A 22,255-nucleotide genomic window follows, 5' to 3' on the forward strand; every position below is an offset into this window, starting at 1 on the left:
TTATTTTGGTATAGTGTGAGATGTGAATCTATGCCTAGTTTTTGCCATACTATTTCCTGATTTTCCCAACAATTTTTGTCAAATAGTGAGTTCTTATCCCAAAGGCTGATGTCTTTGGTTTTGTCAAATAGTAGATTGCTTTAGTCATTTACTGCATTTTTTTTTTTTAGATTTTTGCAAGGCAAATTGGGTTAAGTGGCTTGCCCAAGGCCACACAGCTAGGTAATTATTAGGTGTCTGAGACCAGATTTGAACCCAGGTTCTCCTGACTCCAAGGCCAGTGCTTTATCCACTAGGCCACCTAGCCGCCCCCATTTACTGCATTTTCTTATGAACCTATCCTAATCCACTGATCCATTACTCTATTTCTTTTTTTTTTTGCAAGGCAAATGGGGTTAAGTGGCTTGCCCAAGGCCACACAGCTAGGTAATTATTAAGTGTCTGAGAACGGATTTGAACCCAGGGACTCCTGACTCCAGAGCCAGTACTTTATCCACTGCGCCACCTAGCCGCCCCTCCATTACTCTATTTCTTAACCAGTACCAGGCAGTTTTGATAACTGCTGCTTTATAGTATGGTTTTAGATTCGGTAGTGCTAGGCCACCTTCCTTTACACTTTTTTTCATCAGTTCCTTTTGCCCTTTTGTTGCACTAGATGAATTTTGTTACTATTTTTCCTAGTTCAGTAGTTATTTGGTAGTTTAGTTGGTATGGATCTGAATAAGTAATTTAATTTCAGTAGAATTGTCATTTTTTATTATATTAGGTCAACCTAACCATGAGCATTTGACATTTTCCCTATTATTTAGATCTGACTTTATATGGGTGAGGAGAGCTTTATAATTATGTTCATACAGTTTCTGGGTTTGTCTTGGGAGGTAGATTTCCAAGTATTTAATGTTAAATGGAATTTCTCTTTCTATTTCTTGTTTCTTGGGTTTTGTTGTTCATATATGGAATTGCTGATGATTTATGTGGATTTATTTTATATCCTGCTGCTTTGCTAAATTTGCTAATTGTTTCAAGGAGTTTGTTAGATGATTTTCTCAGGTTCTCTAGGCATACCATCATATCATCTGCAAAGAGTGAAAGTTTTGCTTTCTCATTGCCAATACTGATTCCTTCAACTTCATTTTCTTTCCTTTTTGCTACTGCTAGAATTTCTAATAATATATTGAAGAGTAATATGATAATGGGCAACCTTGTTTCACCCCTGAATTTATTGGGAATGCTCTGAGTTCATTCCCATTAACTGTAATATTTGTTGATGGTTTTATATAGATACTATGTATTATTTTAAGGAAAACTCCATTTATTCCTAAACTTTCTAGTATTTTTAATAGGAATGGATGTTGTATTTTATTAAAGGCTTTTTCAGCATCTATGGAGATAATCATATGATTTCTGTTGGTTTTTGCTATTGATATATTTAATTACGTTGAGTGTTTTCTTAATGTTTTACCATCCCTGCCTGCCTGGTATAAATCTAACGTGATCATGGTGTATTACCCTGGTAATAATTTGCTGTAGTCTCATTGCTGAAATTTTATTTTAGATTTATGCATCAGTATTCCTTAGGGAGATTGGTCTATAATTTTCTTTGTCTGTTTTGGTTCTTCCTGGTTTAGGTATCAATACCATGTTGGTGTCATAAAAGGAGTTTGGCAGAACTCCTATTTTTGTTAAATAGTTTATGTAGAATAGGAATTAATTATTCATTAGATGTTTAGTAGAATTCACTTGTAAATTCATCTGGTCTTGGAGACTTTTTTCTTAGGGACTTTATTGATGGTTTCTTTAATTTCTTTTTCTGAAATGGGATTATTTAAGTAATTTAATTCTTCTGTTAATCTGATCTGTTTGTATTTTTTTAAAATATTCATACATTTCACTCAAATTTCACTGTCCAGTTTATTTATATATAGTTCAGCCAAGTAGCTCCGAATTCTCTCTTTAATATCCTCCTCATTGGTGGTTAGTTCACCCTTTTCATTTTTGATACTGGTAATTTGGTTATCTTCTCTCTTTTTTTATTCAGATTTACCAGAGGTTTGTCTTATCTTATTGGTTTTTTCATGAAACCAACTCTTTATTTTTTAATTAAAGATTTTATTTATTTTGAGTTTTACAGTTTACCCCCTTCTTACTTCCCTCCCCCCTGAAAGCAATTTGTCAGTCTTTATATTGTTTCCATGTTGTGCACTGATCCAAATTGAGTGTGATGAGAGAGAAATCATATCTTTAAAGAAGAAACATGAAGTATGAGAGATAACAAGATCAGACAATAACATAACAGTTTTTTTTCTAAATTAAAGGGAATAATCCTTGAACTTTGTTCAAACTCCACAGTTCTATATCTGGATACAGATGGTATTCTCCATTGCAGACAGCCCCAAATTGTCCCTGATTGTTGCACTGATGGAATGAGTAAGTCCATCAAGGTTGATCATCACCCCCATGTTGCTGTTAGGTTGTACTGTGTTTTTCTGGTTCTGCTCATCTCACTCAGCATCAGTTCATGCAAATCTCCAGGCTTCCCTGAATTCCTGTCCCTCCTGGTTTCTAATAGAACAGTAGTGTTCTATGACATACAATATACCACAGTTTGCTAAGCCATTCCCCAATTGAAGGACATTTACTTGATTTCCAATTCTTTGGCACCACAAACAGGGCTGCTATGAATATTTTTGTACGAGTGATGCTTTTACCCTTTTTCATCATCTCTTCAGGGTATAGACCCAGTAGTGGTATTGCTGGATCAAAGGGTATGTGCATTTTTGTTGCCCTATGGGCATAGTTCCAAATTTCTCTCTAGAAAGGTTGGATGAGTTCACAGCTCCACCAACAATGTAATAGTGTCCCAGATTTCCCATAACCCTTTCAACAATGATCATTTTCCTTTCTGGTCATATTGGCCAGTCTGAGAGATGTGAGGTGGTCCCTCAGAGAAACTTTAATTTGCATTTCTCTAATAAGTAATGATTTAGAGTAATTTTTCATATGACTATGGATTGCTTTGATCTCCTCAACTGTAAAATGCCCTTGCATATCCTTTGACCATTTATCAACTAGGGAATGGCTTTTTTTTTAGAAAAATATGACTCAGTTCTCTATATATTTTAGAAATGAGTCCTTTGTCAGAAACATTAGTTGTAAAGATTCTTTACCAGTTTACTACATTTCTTTTGATCTTGGTTGCAGTGCTTCATAAAACCAACTCTTAGTTTTATTTATGAGATCAATGGTTTTCTTGATTTCCATTTTATTAATCTCTCCCTTGGTTTTCAGAATTTCTATTTTGGTATTTAATTGAGTATGTTTAATTTGTTCTTTTTCTAGCTTCTTTAGTTGCATACCCAATTTATTGATCTCTGCTTTCTCTGTTTTATTCATATAGGCATTTAGAGATATAAAATTTTCCCCCAAAACTGCTTTGGCTGCATCCCATACATTTTGTTTTGATACCTCATTATTATTATTATTATCTTGGATCTAATTATTATTTCTATTATTTGCTGTTTGATGCACCTATTATTCAAGATAAAGTTATTTAATTTCCAATTAATTCTTGGTTTATCTTTCCCTGACCCTTTATTGTAATTTTTATTGAATGTAATTTTTATTGCAGCATGGTCTGAGAAGTGTGTATTTATTATTTCTGCCTTTCAGCATTTGATTTTAAGATTTTTGTGCCCTGCTACATGGTCAATTTTGGTGAAGGTGCCATGTACCACAGATAAAAAGTTATATCCTTTCCTATCTCCATTAAGTTTTCTCCAGAGGTCTATCATATCTAAGTTTTCTAACATTTCATTCACCTTCTTAACTTCTTTCTTATTTAGTTTGTTGTTAGATATATCTAGTTCTGAGAGAGGGAGGTTGAGGTCTCCCATTATTAAAGTTTTGCTGTCTATTTCTCCTTGTAATTCACTCAACTTTTCCTCTAGGAATCTGGATGCTGTACCATTAGGTGCATATATGTTTGGTAATATAGCTTCATTTCCAATGGTGCCTTTCAAGAAGATGCAGTTTCCTTCCTTATCCCGTTTGATAAGATAGATTTTTGCTTTTATTTTGTCTGAGCTTAGGATCACTACTCCAGATTTTTGTTTACTTCTGCTGAGGTATAATATTTTTTGCTCTAACCTTTTACCTTTACCCTGTGCATATCTATCTGCTTCAGATGTGTTTCTTATAAACAACATATTGTAGGATTCTGCTTTTTAATCCATCTTGCTCGTCTATTTCCGTTTTTATGGTACAGTTCATCCCATTCACTTTTACAGTTAAGACGACTAATTCTGTATTTCCCTCCATGCCATCTTTCTCCATTTATATTCATCTTTCCTTTTCTCTCATTCCTTCTCATCAAATTTTACTACCATGCCCCTTTGATTTTTCTTTTAACAATTTAACTTTCAGTTATACCTTCCCTTCCCTTTTATCAGTCCCTTTGTCCCCAATTTTTCCCCTCTTTCCAGACCCCCCCCTTCCCTGTAGATTATATTAGATTTTTACACCCAAATGGGAATTTATCTTCTTTCCTCACTGGGCTAAATCTATTGAATAGAATTTACTCAATATTCACTGTCTCCCTTCTTTTCCTTTGAAATTATAAATCTTGGGGTAAGCTAGGTGCACAGTGGACAGAGCACCAGCTCTGGAGTCAGGATGACTTGAGTTCAAATGTGACCTCAGACACTTAATAATTATCTAGCTTTGAGACCTTGGGCAAGTCACTTTAACCTCTTTGCCTTAAATAAAAACAATTTTTAAATAAAATAAAATTATATGTCTTTGTGCTTCTTCCATTGGTATTCTAATATTATTAATCAGGTATCATCAATAACAGTTTGGTTATTTGATTGCTTGATAAACTATTGTTATCAAGATATCATCACAGATTGTTTACTTGACTGCTTGATAAGCAGCATTGACTCAAATTGCATCAAATTATAATTATAATAATTTTTAACCTTACCTCCCCTTTCAAGTATCTTTCAAGTATACACAATCTTCCTCACAAGTCAAATATCATCTAAAGACATATTACTTCTTGATTTGTATCCCCCCCCCCCCCGCCTATTTTCTTTCATACTTTACCTCCCCCTACTTATCACCTTGCTAAGTGAAGCACCAGTTAATTCAAACTCTAATCTAATTAACTGAAAGAATCATGAAGATCTCTAAGTACTGGGAGGTTCTGGAGTTCTTCACTGAGACCCTAACAAATGATTGTAAGTAACAGAGAGACTGTCTCAGGTCCTTGCAGTTTATGTTGCCCTCATTAGGCAAGGTACTGAGCACCTTGTGATTAAAGCAAATTCAAAGTATAATGAGATACTTAAGTGAAAATTAACACTCTTGCTTTTTTTTTTTTGGTACTTTTTGTCACAGACATAGTGATGAGATCTCGGTGCTCTTCCATTGAGAGAAATGATCCAATTAAACCCATAGCCTTTAGATTAGTTCTCTTCAATTATATTGTACCCTCTAATTATCCTTAGAGAAGTAAAGTTCTAATGAGTTAGAACTGTTATAACTTCCCTTTTAGGGACCAACATTTGTTTAAAACAGTTTTGTATTTTCAGTCCCCTTTTTCATTTACCTTTTTTATGTAACTCTTCAGTCCTGTATTTGGTGGTTGAATTCTCTGTTCAGTTCTGGTCTTTGTGTCAGTAATATCTGGAAGTCCTGTATTTCATTGAACATCTTTTTTCCCCTGACAATATATGCTGAAATTTGTAGGGTAGCACATTGTGGGTTGCAATCCTAGATCCTTAGCTCTCCAAAATATGTTACTCTAGCTCTTCAGATCCTTTAATGTTGAGGCTGATAGATCCTGTGTTAGTTTGATTGTGTTCCCTTTGTATTTGAATTTTCTTCTTTTTTCCTTTTTGCAATATTTTCTCTTTTATTTGAGGTTCTGGCATTTGGCTGTTATAGCCCTTGGACTTTTTATCCTGGGGACTCTTCCTGGAGGGGTTCTGTGGATTCTTTCAATTGTTATATTGTTATCTTGTTCTAGTAGATTGGGGCAGTTTTCCCTTATAATTTCTTGCATAATATTTTCCAGATTCTTTTGTTGGTCCAGTCTTTCTGGTAGTCCAATGATTCATAGATTATCTCTCCTGGATCTGTTTTCGAGGTCATTTGCTTTCCCTAGAAATTGCTTTATATTTTCTTACTTTTTTTCAGTCTTTTTATTTTGTTTGATGGAATCTTGTAGTCTTGTAGATTCATTGGTTTCTACCTGTTCAATTCTAATTTTTAGGATTTTATTTTCTTCAATTACCTTGTGTTAACTTTTTAAAGGTGTTGAATTCTCTGGTCATTTTTTTCACAATTTTCCTGCGACTTCAAATTCTCTTTTCCATTTTTCTTCTTCCCCTCTTCTTTGGTTTTTAAATTCTTTTTTAAGCTCTTCGATGAGCTTTTGTATTTGAGTCCAATTTACAGACTGTTTTGACACTTCTCCTGTGAGTGATTTTTCAGACACGGCATTGCTGTCATCTTTATTTGTGGAGTAGTTTTCTATTATGAGTGTTTTTTTTTTTTTTTTTTGCTCATCTTTGTTGTTGTAGTTCTGTTCCTGGTATATATGGGGTATAGATTCAAGCTTTTATTTTGCTGAGGGTGAGGTCTGATCCCTGGCTTGTTGTTGGCCAAGATGTTGCAGTCCAGGCCTTGCCTTTGCAGAGGTTCTTTTCTTTTTGTTTTCTCCCTCTGTTGTGTCCGGGTTCTGACTTAACAGAGAATTGTTCCTGACCCAGTCCTGTCTTCCACCCTGGTATTTTCAGGGTTCAGACTTTGTTTGGGCTTCCTATCCAGCTGCTGGGACCTTGTTGTTAAACTGTTGGGACCTGAATTTCACTGTGACCAAAAGCCTCTTGCTGGCTTTCCAGCTCTTCAGCCTCTTGGACTTTTCATCCCCTTTTCCCCAAAAGTGACACAGCTTCACTGAAGATCCTCCATGATGTCTGCATTTGAAAACTTCTTTGAATCTTCTCTTTTTCTTGCTGGGATCTGTAGTGAGTGTCAGAGTAGAGGCTTCATTTACCTTTAGTAGGGAAAGGCTCCAGAAGCTTATTAGTTTCTCATTACCATCTGGCTCCACCCTGGAAGTCTTTTATTTTCATTTTCTTTTAATGTAACACAAAAAAAAAATTTTATTGTGCTTTTTTTTAATTCCAGGAGAATGAAGAGTATATTTTCCTTATTATAAGTGATGTTTTAGTTGTCTTGATACATAAAGGAGCTTTATTTGCACTGGATTTCACCATTTTAACTTTTTATATACCTTTACATAATTTAATATTTTGTTTACATGAAGCACTTTTCTCCATCTCTGAACTGAATTATATAAATCTCACAAAATCTCTGCTATAGCTTTGATATAAAGCTATCTTTATGACCCCCGAATGTGAATTTATTTTTAATCATTGTCAAATGGTCAAATGTCAAATTCTGGTGAGCTCCAGAATATTGCTTGATAGTATTATGAGCTCCAGAATATTGCTTGATAGTATTATAATATTCTTTCTCACAGTTTCAGATATATCTCTTTTCCATTAGCTCTCTGCCATCTGTTGCTTTGCTGACATCGTTACTGAACATTTTAGCACACATTTCTTAGCATCTAAGCTTCTTTACTTTCTATCATGAGTTGTACTCTTGTGACTTCTTGTCCTCTAAAGTATTACTCAGAAAGTAATACGCTCTCAGAGTGTCTGAAAAACAGGCCCAGGATTATGAAAAGCAACTGGGTAATGTAGATATTTTCACTTTAGCTTTATAATCTAATATTTGTAGAGCCAGGAATATAACCAATAAAGTTATATTAAAATGACCTTATACTCAATAATAATTTCTGTACTATATTATACTATATCTTATTTCAATTTTATCTTAAATTGAATTTTCACTTACCAAGTAGAGAAAGCAAGTGGTATGCATGAAGCAAATAGGCAAATATATATAAAAACTAGAATTTGAATGACTAATTTTTTAAAATCTTATTTGTAAGTCATATCTTTTGTTTTGAATTTACCTCGTGCTAAAAGAAATAAAAATTCACCTGACAAAATCAACAAAAAACAACTCAACAGTCATATGCTGTTTCTTTTCTTCTTTATCCCTTGCAAGCCTTAATTTTCTTCAAAATTTAGCCCAAGCACTACATTTTCCAGCTATCGATACTTCATCCTTTTCCTTATCTAAAATAAATAAATTTTGTCTATTTTGTGTTACTAACCATGCATGCTGTTTCCTCAAATGAAATAGAAATATTTTGAGGGCATTAGATAGAGTACTAGACTTGGAGTCAGGAAGACCTGAATTCAAATTTTGATTGCTAGTTATGACCCTCTATGGGTCACTTAATCTCTGCCTCAGTTTCTTTACCTGTGAAGTGAGGATATAGTAGGTACCTACATGTTGTGAGGATCAAATCAGTTAACATACATAAAGCACTTTGTAAAGCTATATAAATATTTGTTATTATCATCTTCTACTTAAACTCTTTTGTAATCCTCCATTTACTAATGCATTTTTCCCCAAACTACCTTGTTTTCCTATTACATATATATAATATATATATAATATAATATAATATATAGATAAATAATAATCATATATATATACATATATATATATATTATTTGTTGCTCCTGTTAATATATAAGCTCCTAGTGAGCAAGGACCATTTTTCTTTTGGCTAATCTCAGTGCTTAGTATGTTGCCTGGAACATGTTTGTTGATTACTTCATTGATAAATCAATACATTGAATTGCATCAGTTATATTTTAAAAGCTTTCCTCTTGAGATGAAGTACTATTATTATTACTCAGCCAAGCAGCTTGAGATCATGAAACCTCAGTTCTCATACTGTCGCAGCTACTAGTGAACTAGATGTAACTTTGTACTTCATTTTCTTCTTGTTCCAGTTTTGTAAAATATGGGTGATACCTATTTTCTGAACAAAGCAAAGTAACTACCATGATAAAATAAGACAATATGTGAAAACATGTTATAAAACATCTCAGCAAAGATACATGTCATTGCAAGAGTGAAAGAACATAGTCCTGGAGTTAGTAAGGAGCTCTTTGAGTTTAAAAGTAGGAGGGTGGAAAAAGGTAGCCCAATATTTTAAGAAAATCACTTCAGTATCTGAGTGGAGGATGGATTGAGTGAAGAAAGACTTGAAGTGGTTAGAACATTTTTTGCAGTAGTCCAAACAAGAGAAAAGAGGGGTTGAAATAGGCTACTGCCTTTGTAAGTGGAGAGAGGAGAACATAAATGAAAGACATTGTGAATATAAAACAATATTTAACAGCAGATTGTATATTTTGGGTGGGAGTGAGTCAAAGATGACTGGATTACAAATCGATATTATGTCTTAGATTGTATCTTTCATAGTAATAGGGAATTTTGGAAGAAGAAGGATTATAATGAATATTGTTTGGACATACTGAATTTGAAATACCTCGAGGACATTAAGTTTGAGATATCTAAAATGCATTTAGTTGATGTAGGACTTTATCTCAGGAAAGAAGCTAGAATTGATTATGTAGAACTACAATCATCTCATGGTCCAATAATGAGATCACGATGGAAGATAGTTTAGGGAGAAAAGAGAAGACAACCGCAAGACAGACAGAGCCTTGGGGGAAATGCACTGTTAGTATATGAAATGACATAGTTATGAAGAACCAGGAAAGAAGTGGTCAGACAGGAAAATCAGGGGAGAATAATTTCACAATACCCTAGAAAGTATAAAGTATCCAGGAGGATATACTTTGATGATACTTCCAATACCATCACATGCTGCAGAGAAAAGAATGAGAATTAATAAAAGATCATTAGATTTGCCAGTTAAGAACTGATTAGTCAAAACTAATAAACCCCTACTATGTGCTAGATCCTTTTGCTAGGCAGCAGAGTCACAGATACAAAGAACAGCTTATATTCTAACGTCTAAAGATATATACGTGTGTGTGTGTGTGTGTGTGTGTGTGTGTGTCTGTTTGTATGTGCACATAGCAGCACCAAGGAAGCAATTGGAGTTTACTGAATATGAAATATAGTAAGATAATGTGCTAAATGAAAATTACTTTGCTAATAATTTGTAGAAATGGAGTGGGGGGAACCTTGAGACTGAGAAATCACTTGGGAGGCTTTGTTATATTTATGTAGACACGAGGTTAAATTGACTTATAACAAGTGGTAGCATTTTTATTATGGGGAAGGGATCAGTTATGAATGATGTTTTGAAAGTGGAAATGGAAAGAATTAACTACCGATTGGCTATGTGGGTTGAGGGAAAAGTATCATCTAATACCGAGGTTTAATCTTGGTGATCATAAAGGGAAGTGGTATTAGAACACTAAAATTAGGAAAGTTTGGAAGAAAGGAGGTTTTAAGAGAAAAGATAATTAGTTTTGGAAATGTTGGGTTTAAGATAGATTCAGGATATTCATTTTGAGGTGTCCAATTGAGTAATTAGTGATATATGGGGATGAGAGTAGAGAGTAGATACTTGAAGTGGTTGTGTAAAGCCTGGAGGTCTTCTTCATAAAAACAATAGTTAAATTCATGAGATCTATAAATTTTGGAACACTTTTTAAAAAAAAAATTATCAGCCACAAATTTAAGCTAGGTATCACCTGTCCCTGAATCTAGTAATCAATATAAGCAAAGTAGAACAGAAGAGTATCAAGAACATAGTGCTTTAGTATTTCACTAGTAACCTTTTATCAGGTTAATATGCCTCAAAGCAATTTAATATCTATAGTAATATGTCCACTTGTTTGCAGTTGGACAATGATTTCATATTTAAATTTCCAAAAGCCAAGTTAATGTTTATTGATGATCTATAAATTGAATGATTCTTGACATCTACAGGCTGTTGTTTGTCCTTCATTCTTGAAGATTACAACATCAGGGAATCTTACTTTCTCTTCCAGAGCCATGTGGATCCAGTGGTTAGATATAAATTAAAATGACTGGACATGACCCTGGATATGAGGCAGGCAGAGATAACTGACTTACCCAAGGTCACACAGCTAGTGAAGTGGCAAGTATCTGAGGCTAGATTCAAACTCCTGTCCTCTTGACTCTAAGGCCATTGCTCTATCCACTGCGCCACCTAGGCGCATTTCCTGTTAAGGACTGCCCTAACCAAAATAGTTACTCTTTAGTGTCTAATTTTCTAGCAGTGAATCTTTCTATATTCATTATATGAAAATGGATTTAGTGTGCATAGCATACAGCTGATTGTTAAGTACTCATCACTTTTGCAGTTTGTTAGATCTTAGAACCCAGTATCAACTCTGCCCAACAGTAAAACTTCTTATTGGAACTTGTGTAGTCTATTTTAAAACAGATGCCATTAAATGAAATGATGTTACATACTTAATATTTATTAAAGTAAATCTTTACCAATGATATGGAGAAAAACATCTTTTGAATCATATTATAGAACACATTTGTAAGAGATAGAAGTTACATTTGAGTTTTTCATAAGTTTTGAGAAACTTAAGAGTTTTTTAACTGTACATTTTGGTTTTTGTGAGATGAAAGTGTCCTATAAAATTGCTCAAATAAAGCATGAACTTTCAAGCAAATTTGATGATTTGTTTCTAGATGTAACACTTTACCTATAAATCTATTTTAAATTTGTTGTAATTCAAAAGAAGAGTATTTATTTTCCTGTTAACTTTGTTGGATAGTTATGTGTTGACAGACAAATTATCTTTTGATCAGATCAAAATAATTGGCATAACCAAGAATAGGTTATAAACTATACCCATGTGATTTGATTTTGAATTTTTTAAAAAAAATTGTTCACAAATATTATCTCCTAACCATGTTTCCTGCTATTTTATTTAATTTGATTCTATTGTGCACATACTCTAAATTTTTTCTTTCTTTTTAAATAACCAAAATGTTTTAGATGTAACATTTGTTATATTTTTAAAATTAAAAAAATTTTAAAATAAATGTGGTAACATAACTGAATGTTTCTAAGAATAGACCATTACAAATGAAAGACAAAATTTGAAGTTGAGTTGGGTGATACATATTCATTTATTAGGATGTAGTTATATATTGCTATGCATTCATCTCAACACTCTTTATTTTATTACAGTTATTACTGCTTTAGAAAGTTAAGAAAAGCGTTACTGTCCTTTAAGAACAATATAATCTCTGCTAGCTCTCTAAAAAATGTTTTGCAATTTTAAAATCCAAAGGAAAAGTGCAAAGGACCAATATGTTCAAAAATATTAGTAGCAGTGCTTTTTATAGCATTCCGAAATTGGAAAGGTGGCAACAGGCACAATGACAGAGGACTGTATTCATCTTCATATCCCCATAGCTCTTAACAGGTGTTTAATAAATATTGATTGAATGATGATGAATAAATGTAGCCACAGTTGTTGCTTTGTCCATGCACAAGTAACTGGGACAGTTATGAGGAGATACAAATTGCCTTGAAGAAGAATGCAATCCTAATGATTTTTATATATAAATTATAGCTCATTTTCAAGAAGTCAATTTTTTAAAATAGGTGCAAATGTAAAATTTCATTAGCATGTTTTTGCTAAGCAAAGTTTATACAAAGCACTATATTTCGTTTAAACCAAATTTACCTGACACATAGTACCCACAGAGGTAGATTAAGTAATCTGAGATTTAGAAAAATAGGCAGTACAACGTGTTCTAGGAAGTTCATGCCTTCTGTTTACCATGCAGATTGGCACAACCCTATTGACTGAGTAATAGAATAATAACTTAAAGAAGAAAAATTAGGAAGAATGATTGCCCATTGCTTATTTTTATGATCTTATAACAAATGTATAGATGCTCATTTCTAATTTAGAGAGTAGGTAAGAAATCCACTTTTGTAGAATTTGTGTTTTATTATATTTATTTTAAAAACTTATTTTAATATTTAGAAATCCATATGGTAACTTTTCTTCACAAACTAAAATATGTAAATAAGGAATACAAAAAAGTAAGAAAAAGAAACAAAATATTTCTCTCAAAAATAGTTTGTAAAGTACTTTTTAATGTATCTCAAAGGAGGATTTTTCTTTGGGTTAAAATAGATTTGTCCTGAAATCCTGTGAGGGTATGAACTTGTTATTTGCCAGCTAGATGCATTATTAACTTGATAAACATATACAAAAAAGTGTATATATTAACTTGAACATATTGCCTTAATCTTCCTTTTCATTTTCTTAATTCTTTTTGTACTTTTTTCCTTTCTATTTAGCATAAACTTGTTACTTTTAGTGTTTTATAATGACAGTTTTATATTTAAAAATCAGTAAAGTATATATATAATTTTTTTTTCAGTTTGAGTCTGTGATTTCATCCCTATTGTGACCTCTAAGTGTGGAAACTTATACTACCAATACAGATTAACAATTTTTCTATAGTTTGTATTCTTAAGAGTCCCACATAGAGAGTATGAGTCAGAGACTGAAGTTGAACACAGGTCTTCCAGACTCCAGGACTTAAGTTTTTTACCATTCATCTTGTCATTGATATGTTTACAACTTATCTTCTATATATTCCATTCTCTTTACTTACTACAACCACAGTCCTAGTTGAGACCCTTGTTAAACCTCGTTTGGATTACTTATAGTAGCCTTCTAATTGGTCTCTTTGCCTTGGTTATCTCCTCTTCAGTCTATCCTCTACTTGGTTGTTAAGATTACTTTTCTAAAGTATAGGTCTGACAGTATCAACCCATTCCTGCCTGCTCAGTAAACTCTAGTGGCTTTCTATTACCTCCTGGATCAAATGTAAACATGTCTGTTCGGCATTTTAAATCTTTTTATAAATTTTTTAAAGTTATAAAACTTTTAAAACTTATTTTATAACTCCCTTCCTGTCTTTATAGGTATACATTAGACTTTCCTATACAACCTCCTTAAATTAGCCTATTTGCATTTCCTCAAACATAGCCCTTCTCTCCTCTTCCTTTCCTTTCCACTGACTTTCCCTATGCTTAGAACACACTGTACCCTCATTTTGAGGGTTTCCTATACTTCTTTCCTTAGTTTACTTTACTTTTTCCAAGACTCAGCTCAAATCTCATTTTTTGCAGCAGGCCCTTCCGTATCTATACTGTCAACTGCTGGTTCTATCTTCTCTGATATTACCTTCGATCTGGTGACTCACTCATTATAACCTTTCTCCCATGGATAAGGTTTAACTTGTATTAATGGTGAAGGCATGGATACATTGAGTTTATTTAATTTTTAAAAAATTTGAATAAAATTTAAAATGCCTTGAATGTCATGAAGCATTAAATATAGCTTAAAGTTAGAAGTTCAGCAATTATGGAATTGATTTTCTTTCTTTTTTTAAAGAACCCAACTCAAGTGGGAACAGCTCTTCAGGTTTTTCATAATCTTGGAACTTTGAAAGATACAATTACCAGTGTGGTAGATGGGTATTGTGCTACTCTGGAAGAAAACATAAACAGTGCATTAGACATCAAAGTTTTGATTCAACCTACCCAAACAGCCATGAGAGGTATGAATGCATTTTTTTTTACTTTTGTGTTTAAATCTCAGAAATCTTTTTGAATAGTGTATGTATGTTATGCTTAGATTCAGGGAAGCCTAATAATTTATTTTAATATAAAATTAAAATTAAGAAGTTTTATATATATTTTTTCTGTACCCATGATCAACTAGTTGAACTGCAAAATGGTAGTTTATTTCAATTCAACAAATATTTATTAAGTAATTAGTATATGTAGGGCTCTTTCCTAGGCAGTAGAAGTTACTAATTGAATAAAACATGTTCATGTCCTCAAGATGAAATCCAGCTGTAGACAAAAGATAGAAACATAAATAATTAAAATACATATTTGAATGAGTACATTTGAAAAGAACAAAGTAGTGTTATAAACATAAATAGAGAAGGGATTATTTTAAAATGAAAAACAAAACTAAATGAAAAAACAAATCCCTAAAAATAACATTCTAATAGCATATAATAGAGAAGGCCATCACCATTTATCAGGGCTGGGATGTAATCTGTGGTTGTGCAGTAGAACAAACCCAGTTATTGTGTTTGTAATTGGGTCAGGAGGCATTTCCTAAAAATCTCCTAGGTGTCAAGCATGATGAATATCAGAGTCAGCTCTTAAAGCATAATATTCCATTAGGTCACTAATCTAGCCATTTACCAGGTGATTACCCCTAAGGAGAGTAACTGTAGTGTTTTACCAAGGCCTGGGATGAACCCAGGGTTCAAGTCCACAATCTCACTCTGGAGTCAGAGTAACCTCCCTGCTAGCCTAACCCTAGCCTGAGCAATAATAATGAATTTCTGAGCCTAGGAGATCATGCTCTGGAGCCAGAGATATTACCCCTTTCATGTTATGACCTTAATTCCTGGTCAACAAGGTAACACAGTAGATAGATACTGGCCTGGAGTTGGAAAGACTCATCTTGAGTTCAAATCAGACCTCAGATATTTCCCAGCTATGTAACCCTGGGCAAGTCACTTAACCCTTTTATCTCATTTTTCTCCTCTGTAAAATAAGCCAGAGAGGAAAATGATAAACCACTCCAGTATCATGGGCAAGAAAACTTAAATGAGGTCATATAGAGTTGGAAACAACTGAACAATGACTCAGCAAACAACAACTACTACAAATGCAGTTACTTAAGTTGCCTGTGGGCCAAATTCATAATTTGCCTTGAAAATGAAAGAGTTCTCCTTTGATTTCTCTTCAATCTGGTCCTCTTCTAAGAGCTTATTTGGAGAAGTTGTACTGGAAGCTGAGCTGCTTCCTTTTACAATACCAATTATCATAATCCACAAGAGGGTTAAAAAAAAGGTGATTGTTTAGCTCTTGTGGTGTTATGAAAGTAAAAGTATTCTTCTTTGAACCCTAATAGATGAGGGTATTACCTCATTAGAGGCCTCTGAGAAAGCCACAGCTAGGTACTTTTCCCTGATGGCTTCCACTGGTTGTCAGTATAAGACTTGGTATCAGCTTAGATCTTGGACAGTTGCATGCAAAAGACTATTGACCTCTTAGTTACCATGATAGAGTTACTAGCGACTTGTTTTGGGGGGGGGTGTTTTTTGTTTGTTTGTTTTTTTGACTAAAAACCTAATAATTCTAGTCCTATTCCTGGTCATTTTAATTATTTTTAAAAACAGAAAGACTATCAATTGTCCCTTCATTACTTCTACTGTTTTAGGATCACTAATTATTTGTAATAAGATCCTTCTCCAGTTTTATTTGTATTGTAGTTGTTTTGTCTCAGAGAATTTTGAGACCTTGTACACTAAGAAATATTTTAGAGTAATTAATGAGCAGAGCCATTGGGCAATCAGAGAGAAAGAATGACCAATTTGCCCGGTTCGCATTGTTGAAGTTAGAAGCCTGCCTTCATTTCCACACTGTTCTCTTTCTCTTTCTTCTGGTCATATAGTGACTCAGATACCAAATTGGACTGGTCTTTTATCAGAATGGGGAGGCTTTTTAGTTTTCTTGCCCTTTGAGGCATAAAAACCCCTGCCCAGTGGGATTTTATTGGAATTTCAGTTGCCTGTGAAGAATGCTTTCCTGACCTAGCATGGCCTGTTGTGGTGATTTGGTCATTCAAGGAAGTAGTATTCTTAATTCTTTGTAGCTTTAGAAATTGTATTTTTAAAATTTCTTGTCATTAATCAATTTTTTTTATTACTTTTTATGGCTCACAAACTTCTCATCAAATTTAACCCTCGAATCTGACGCTGGACTGGCCTGTTAGGTCTCCCTAAAAATATTTTTCCCATCTCTATTACTGTTATTTCATCCTGTACTTGATTCTATTATCATAATAAAAAATTTTCATAGCATATTCTACAAACTTTAGTCCAAGTTATTTTTAATACCCTTCTGCTATACTTTGTCTTTTATACACAAAAGGTAGTTAATAAGATTTGTGGTATGCATATAAGGCAGTGCCACTTCCCTTAATTTCATATATTTATGTCCTTAATATCATAAAATCTTAGAATTTTCAAAACTCATTAATTCCATAAAATTTGAATTGAGGGCATAGATTTTTCTTGGCTCTCTTGAAGTTGCTAACAAAATAATATATTTCTATAAGCTGTTGCCTGCTATAAATACACATTCTCATGAAAGCTATACAAAAAGAAAAAGTTCAAGTTTGTGCAAATTCAGAGTAACTGGTTTTCATGATTTTTGTGCTTGATTGAAGTAGAGATTATTAAGGTAGATACTTGAAAGAGGCTCCTCCCTTTAACTTGTGTCTCTAGTTTCAAATCATAGTTTTGTTTTAATTTTCTTTTCAAGATTAGAATTACAACTTCCTGTTTTGTAACATTATGTGACTTTTTTTTCCTCAAAGGATTGATGTGATAGGAAATGTCTACTGGACTGTACTGGTCTTTCTTAAGGACTAGGAGACCATCCTTGTGATTTTGTTTGCCTAACCATGAAAGAGAAACTCAGGCTGCTTGAAATACTCTTTTGATTTCCTTATTCCTTGAGCTATAAAAGGCTCACAACCTTTAGGGATTTGGTACTTTGTAAGATTTTATAGAAATTAAATTGCCCTGCAGGGTTGCCTTTCTGACCTAATTATCAATTATTATGGCAAATCAAGAAGCAAAATCAGTAATTGGGTTTTTTTTGGGGGGGGGTTGCAAGGCTATGGTAAAGGAACTTGCCCAAGGTCACACAGCTAAGTAATTATTAAGTATCTGAGGCTGAATTTGAACTCAGATCATCCAGACTTCAGGGCTAGTGCTCAAAGTCATTCATTTACTGTAACAATGCCAAAATAATTTCCTACTAAAGTTTAGATCTGTGTCAATAGAGTGAGAATCCTTACTAGTAAAATCGCAGATCCTTCAATTATTGAAGTATCTATGCTTTCATTAAGCATTCTACTTATTTAATAGAGCTTGAAAATTACATTTTTGTACAGTGCATCCTTTTTATATATATATATATATATATATATTAATAGGAGGCCCTGGACGATCCACTATGCCAACCCCAGGAAACACTGCTGCCTTCCGTGCTGCCCTCTGGACAAATATGGAGAAACTAATGGATCAGATTTGTGCTGCTTGTGGACAGGTATACAAGCTTATAATAGTTTCATGTTGTGTGTGATCCATGAGAAAAAAAAGTCATAATGATTATTTAACAGATTCATTCTCTCTCTCTCTCTCTCTCTCTCTCTCTCTCTCTCTCTCTCTCTCTCTCTCTCTCTCTCTCTCTCTCTGTCTCCTCTCTCCTCTCCTCTCTCAGGTTCAACATTTGCAAAAAGTATTGGCCAAGAAGAGAGACCCTGTTTCACATATTTGTTTCATTGAAGAAATAGTTAAGGTATGTTATCTGGTTTTTATTGAAAGTGTATTCATTGAGTGGTGCAAAAAATAGAGGAAAAAAATGAACCAACATTACTTTGATGTTCGCTTTCTTTTGCGTAGATTTAAGGCATGTATTTTAGACTAGGGTTGACCAGCCAATTTAGTATCCCAAATACAATATTGGAGTGAAATGAATTTTTTTTTTGATCTAACATTTAAACAGGTTCACTTACTTAGATATAGCAGGGGAAGGGGATATTTAACTAGGCTATTCAGTGAGGATGTCATGTTGATTCAGCTCAAAATAGTTTCCTGGTTGTTTGTCATGTGGGTGGTCTTAGGAACCTCAGAGAGAAAGCTAGAGCACTTTACAGTCTTTTATATTCTAGTGACCAGAAAGCTATATCAGTTTTCCAATAGGAAAACACATTTTTGTGATCAATAAAATATTCGTGGATATTACTTACATTGTGTAGTAGATGTATTCAATGAATTTTTATTGTACAGTAAATTTCTTTAAAGTAAATCTAGCTTTTCCCATTTGATGGCGATTAAGGGAATTAAAGGACTAAGATGAACTTCAACAGTAATAGTATGCTGAAGGTTTTGTACTCCATACTGCTTACTTTTTGACACAGTATTCAGTTCCTGGTTTTAGCATCTCTAAGTTCTATGAACTAGGACTGATCATTGATCCTTTTGGGACCTTCAGTCCCTCAGGTTTAAAGAAAAAGAATTGAACTAAATGATCTTTTCAGAGTTCCTTCCAGAAATCTCTGAAATACATTTTCCTCATCCAAAAATGAGATTTGTACATTAAGTCAGATTTCTTTTTTCAGGTTATTTTAAGTTATTTTAGTTCTCTATTCATCAGTTGTAATAATTTTAAATACATTATTTGGAAGGAGAGATTCTAATACACATTTTCTTGATTTTTATTTATCTGAAAATTTTATCTATTTTTATTTATCTGAAAGAAATAATGAGGTGCCATTGTCCACTTGGATTAGTCTTGTTATAAATTTATTGATGCTGTATATAATTAATATCATGCATTCATTTTCATATGTATTGCATATGCAGTGTTTTATCCATCTGTTCTCTCAACTTTGGCAGTCAACCCTAAATTAATCAGTTTTACTCTTTCCATATAGTGCCCCTGATATAAATACCTTTACTTATCCATCCATATGTACAGTTTCTTTCCCTTTTTATTTTTTTTACTTTAAGTGATTTTTTATTTTCACATTTACTACAATAATCTTGTTGTGAAAGTAGACATGACCCTCCCCCCCAAAAAAAGATAGATAAACTTCACAAGAAATGAAATGAGAAGAAAAAAAGTGTACTTCAGTATGTGTTCAGATATCATCACCTCCATCTTTGGGATGGGTTGTCTTCTTTATCATAAGTCCCATCAGAGAAATTGCTCCGATATTTTTTTCTCCACAGTTGCTGTTACTAAGCTGTATTTCCCTCCATTCTATTACTCCACATTCCCATTTATTATGTTCTCTCTCTCTCTCCTTTCACCCTGTCCCTCCTCAGAAGTGTGTTGTATCTGACTACCCTCTCAAATGATCTTCCCTCTCTTCCATCACCCATACCCCACCTCCCCCTGTCCCTCTTCTTCCATCCCTTTCCTCTTCTTTTTTTACTCTAGGGTAAGATAGATTTCTATTCCTAATTGAGTGTGTGTGTTATTTTCCCTCTGAATCACTTCTGATGAGAATAAGACTCACTCATTCCCCCTCTCCTTCCCCCCTTGTACTCCATTACAAAAACTTTTTCTTGTGAAATATCTTAGCCCATTCTATTTCTCCTTTCCCTTTGTTCCCAGTACATTCAATTCCTTTTTCACCAATTAACTCCATCTTCTTAATAGATTATAACATTATGTTCTGTTCCTTCCCATGCCTTGTCTATACATGCTCCTTCTAACTGTTTTTATAAAGGAGAAAGTTCATATGAGTTATCAGTATGTTCTTCCCATTCAGGAATACACAAAATTCAGCATCATTCAATCCCTCATAATTATCCCTTCCTGTCCATTCTTTTTATGTGAGTCCTATACTTGAAGATCAAACTTTCTGTCCAGCTCTGGGTCCTTTCATTTTTTCCTCTTTTTAGAACAATTTGATTAATGTTGTATTACTCTCCCAGGATTGGTAATTTTGACTCTATTCTAAGGATTTTTTACAAGCTTCATAATGTGTCGTGAAGAAGAAATTTGCCTGTATTACTGAAATAAAATATAGTATTCCCTCAAAAACTTTATGTTCATATACAATATATTTAAATCACTTAAAATGTCAATTATTTTTCTTTTAGAATTATTTACTTTCTAATAATTTACACTAGTTTTATTTAGAAAGTTATTCTAAAACTTTATGAAATATAAATTACCAGCATAAAGTTGATTTTAAGTTATTTGGCAAAGGCTTTCTTGTTTAGAGGATTTTGTTTAGAAGAAAATGTTCAATTCCTTTTCAGATTCAGTGAACTAGGTAACTGATCCAGACAGGTCAGTCTTTTGTGGAGAGACTTTGAAGGCAGAGAACCCGGAATACTGGGGAGTTGCTATACATTTTACAAAGAAAAACCACAATTATTCATCACAATGATAGTATTGATGTAGTGGATAGTGTAATGAATCACATTTCAGAAATCTAGCAATTATATGACAATAGACAAGTCATTTAATATCTTTGAACCTCATTTTCCTCATCCAAAATGAGAGCATTAGACTTTGTAGCCTCTCAGACCCTCTCTATCACTTAATCCAGACCCCTTTGGTCCTTTATTTTTTTTTAAGGTTTTTGCAAGGCAATGGGGTTAAGTGGCTTGCCCATGGCCACATGGCTTGAGACCGGATTTGAACCCAGGTACTCCTGACTCCAGGGCCAGTGCTTTATCCAGTGCGCCACCTAGCCACCCTGATCCTTTATTTTTTCAGTACTTTTGAATCTAATATTCCTTTCTAATTCAAAACTCTCTTTGTCTCATGGAATTGACTGAGTTGAGTAAAAGAAATTGCTTTCTAGCTGACAAATACTTATTCTTTCACATAATTACTACATAACATAGCATAACCACTGAATAAGATTACATTTACTAGAACTGATATAGATTTTGGCTATAAAACTCCTTATTTCTTTGTTGGAAAAAAAAAGCTTAGGATATGGTAAATGGTAATAGCATCCTGAATAAGCTTGTCTCAAATTATAAATTGTGTTGTTCAAACTTGCCTATATTCAGTCCATTGGTTCCGGTTCAGGATTGGAACAAAATGTGTTGGGGGCAAGTCATCTAACAGTTAACCAAAAAAAATTTACTTAAATAAAATATGTAAAAGTTAGTTGGCAAGAATATATATTCATTTAGTTTAGTGCAGCTTCCATGCCTATGTTTTTCCCATGATGGTGATTACGTGCCAATCCTAGACTCTTCATGTTTTAGGCCACAGGTAGCCTATATCATGATGGTGGCTGTCCTTCATTCTCAAAGAGTTCCAAAATATCATCATTTTTCAAATTACAGTGTGTCCAACTATAGCTAATCAGACTGTTATGAGCTTAGAATGTTCTACCCCAGTCTACTACCTATGTCAAAGGGAGTCTTGGCCTCTGAACTACTAGTTATAGTTATAAAATTAATACATAATCATAAAATTAATCTTTGTGAGGTAGGGCCTTAGGAAAAACTAGGAAAATATTAGCCCAGTCTACATGAATGACACTCTAATAGGTGTTGCTTCTTCCATAACATAATAGCCATCTGAGATAGATGGCATAGCAAATGTAGCTGTAGGCTTAATGCTTAAATATTCCAAGCATGATCTGTAGACCAAGGCTGATGACGTATGTCCTTTTTTTCTTTTTTTTAA

At 33.5% G+C, this 22,255-nt stretch overlaps 1 protein-coding gene across 2 annotated transcripts in view; it reads left to right on the forward strand.

Moving 5' to 3' along the window:
* Positions 1-22,255, forward strand: part of COG5 (component of oligomeric golgi complex 5) — a 351,259-nt gene that overhangs the window by 207,877 nt on the left and 121,127 nt on the right. For both annotated transcript variants that reach the window (XR_012470105.1, XM_074193933.1), the window contains exons 8-10: positions 14,382-14,547; positions 18,021-18,133; positions 18,308-18,385. Coding sequence is in view for 1 of the 2 variants with exons in the window: in XM_074193933.1 (XP_074050034.1) it covers positions 14,382-14,547; positions 18,021-18,133; positions 18,308-18,385 (357 nt within the window). In the remaining variant the exon portion in view is untranslated. The remainder of the gene's footprint in view (positions 1-14,381; positions 14,548-18,020; positions 18,134-18,307; positions 18,386-22,255) is intronic.

Source organism: Macrotis lagotis, chromosome 7 (genome assembly GCF_037893015.1).
Source record: "Macrotis lagotis isolate mMagLag1 chromosome 7, bilby.v1.9.chrom.fasta, whole genome shotgun sequence".
Taxonomy (NCBI): Eukaryota; Metazoa; Chordata; class Mammalia; order Peramelemorphia; family Peramelidae; genus Macrotis; species Macrotis lagotis.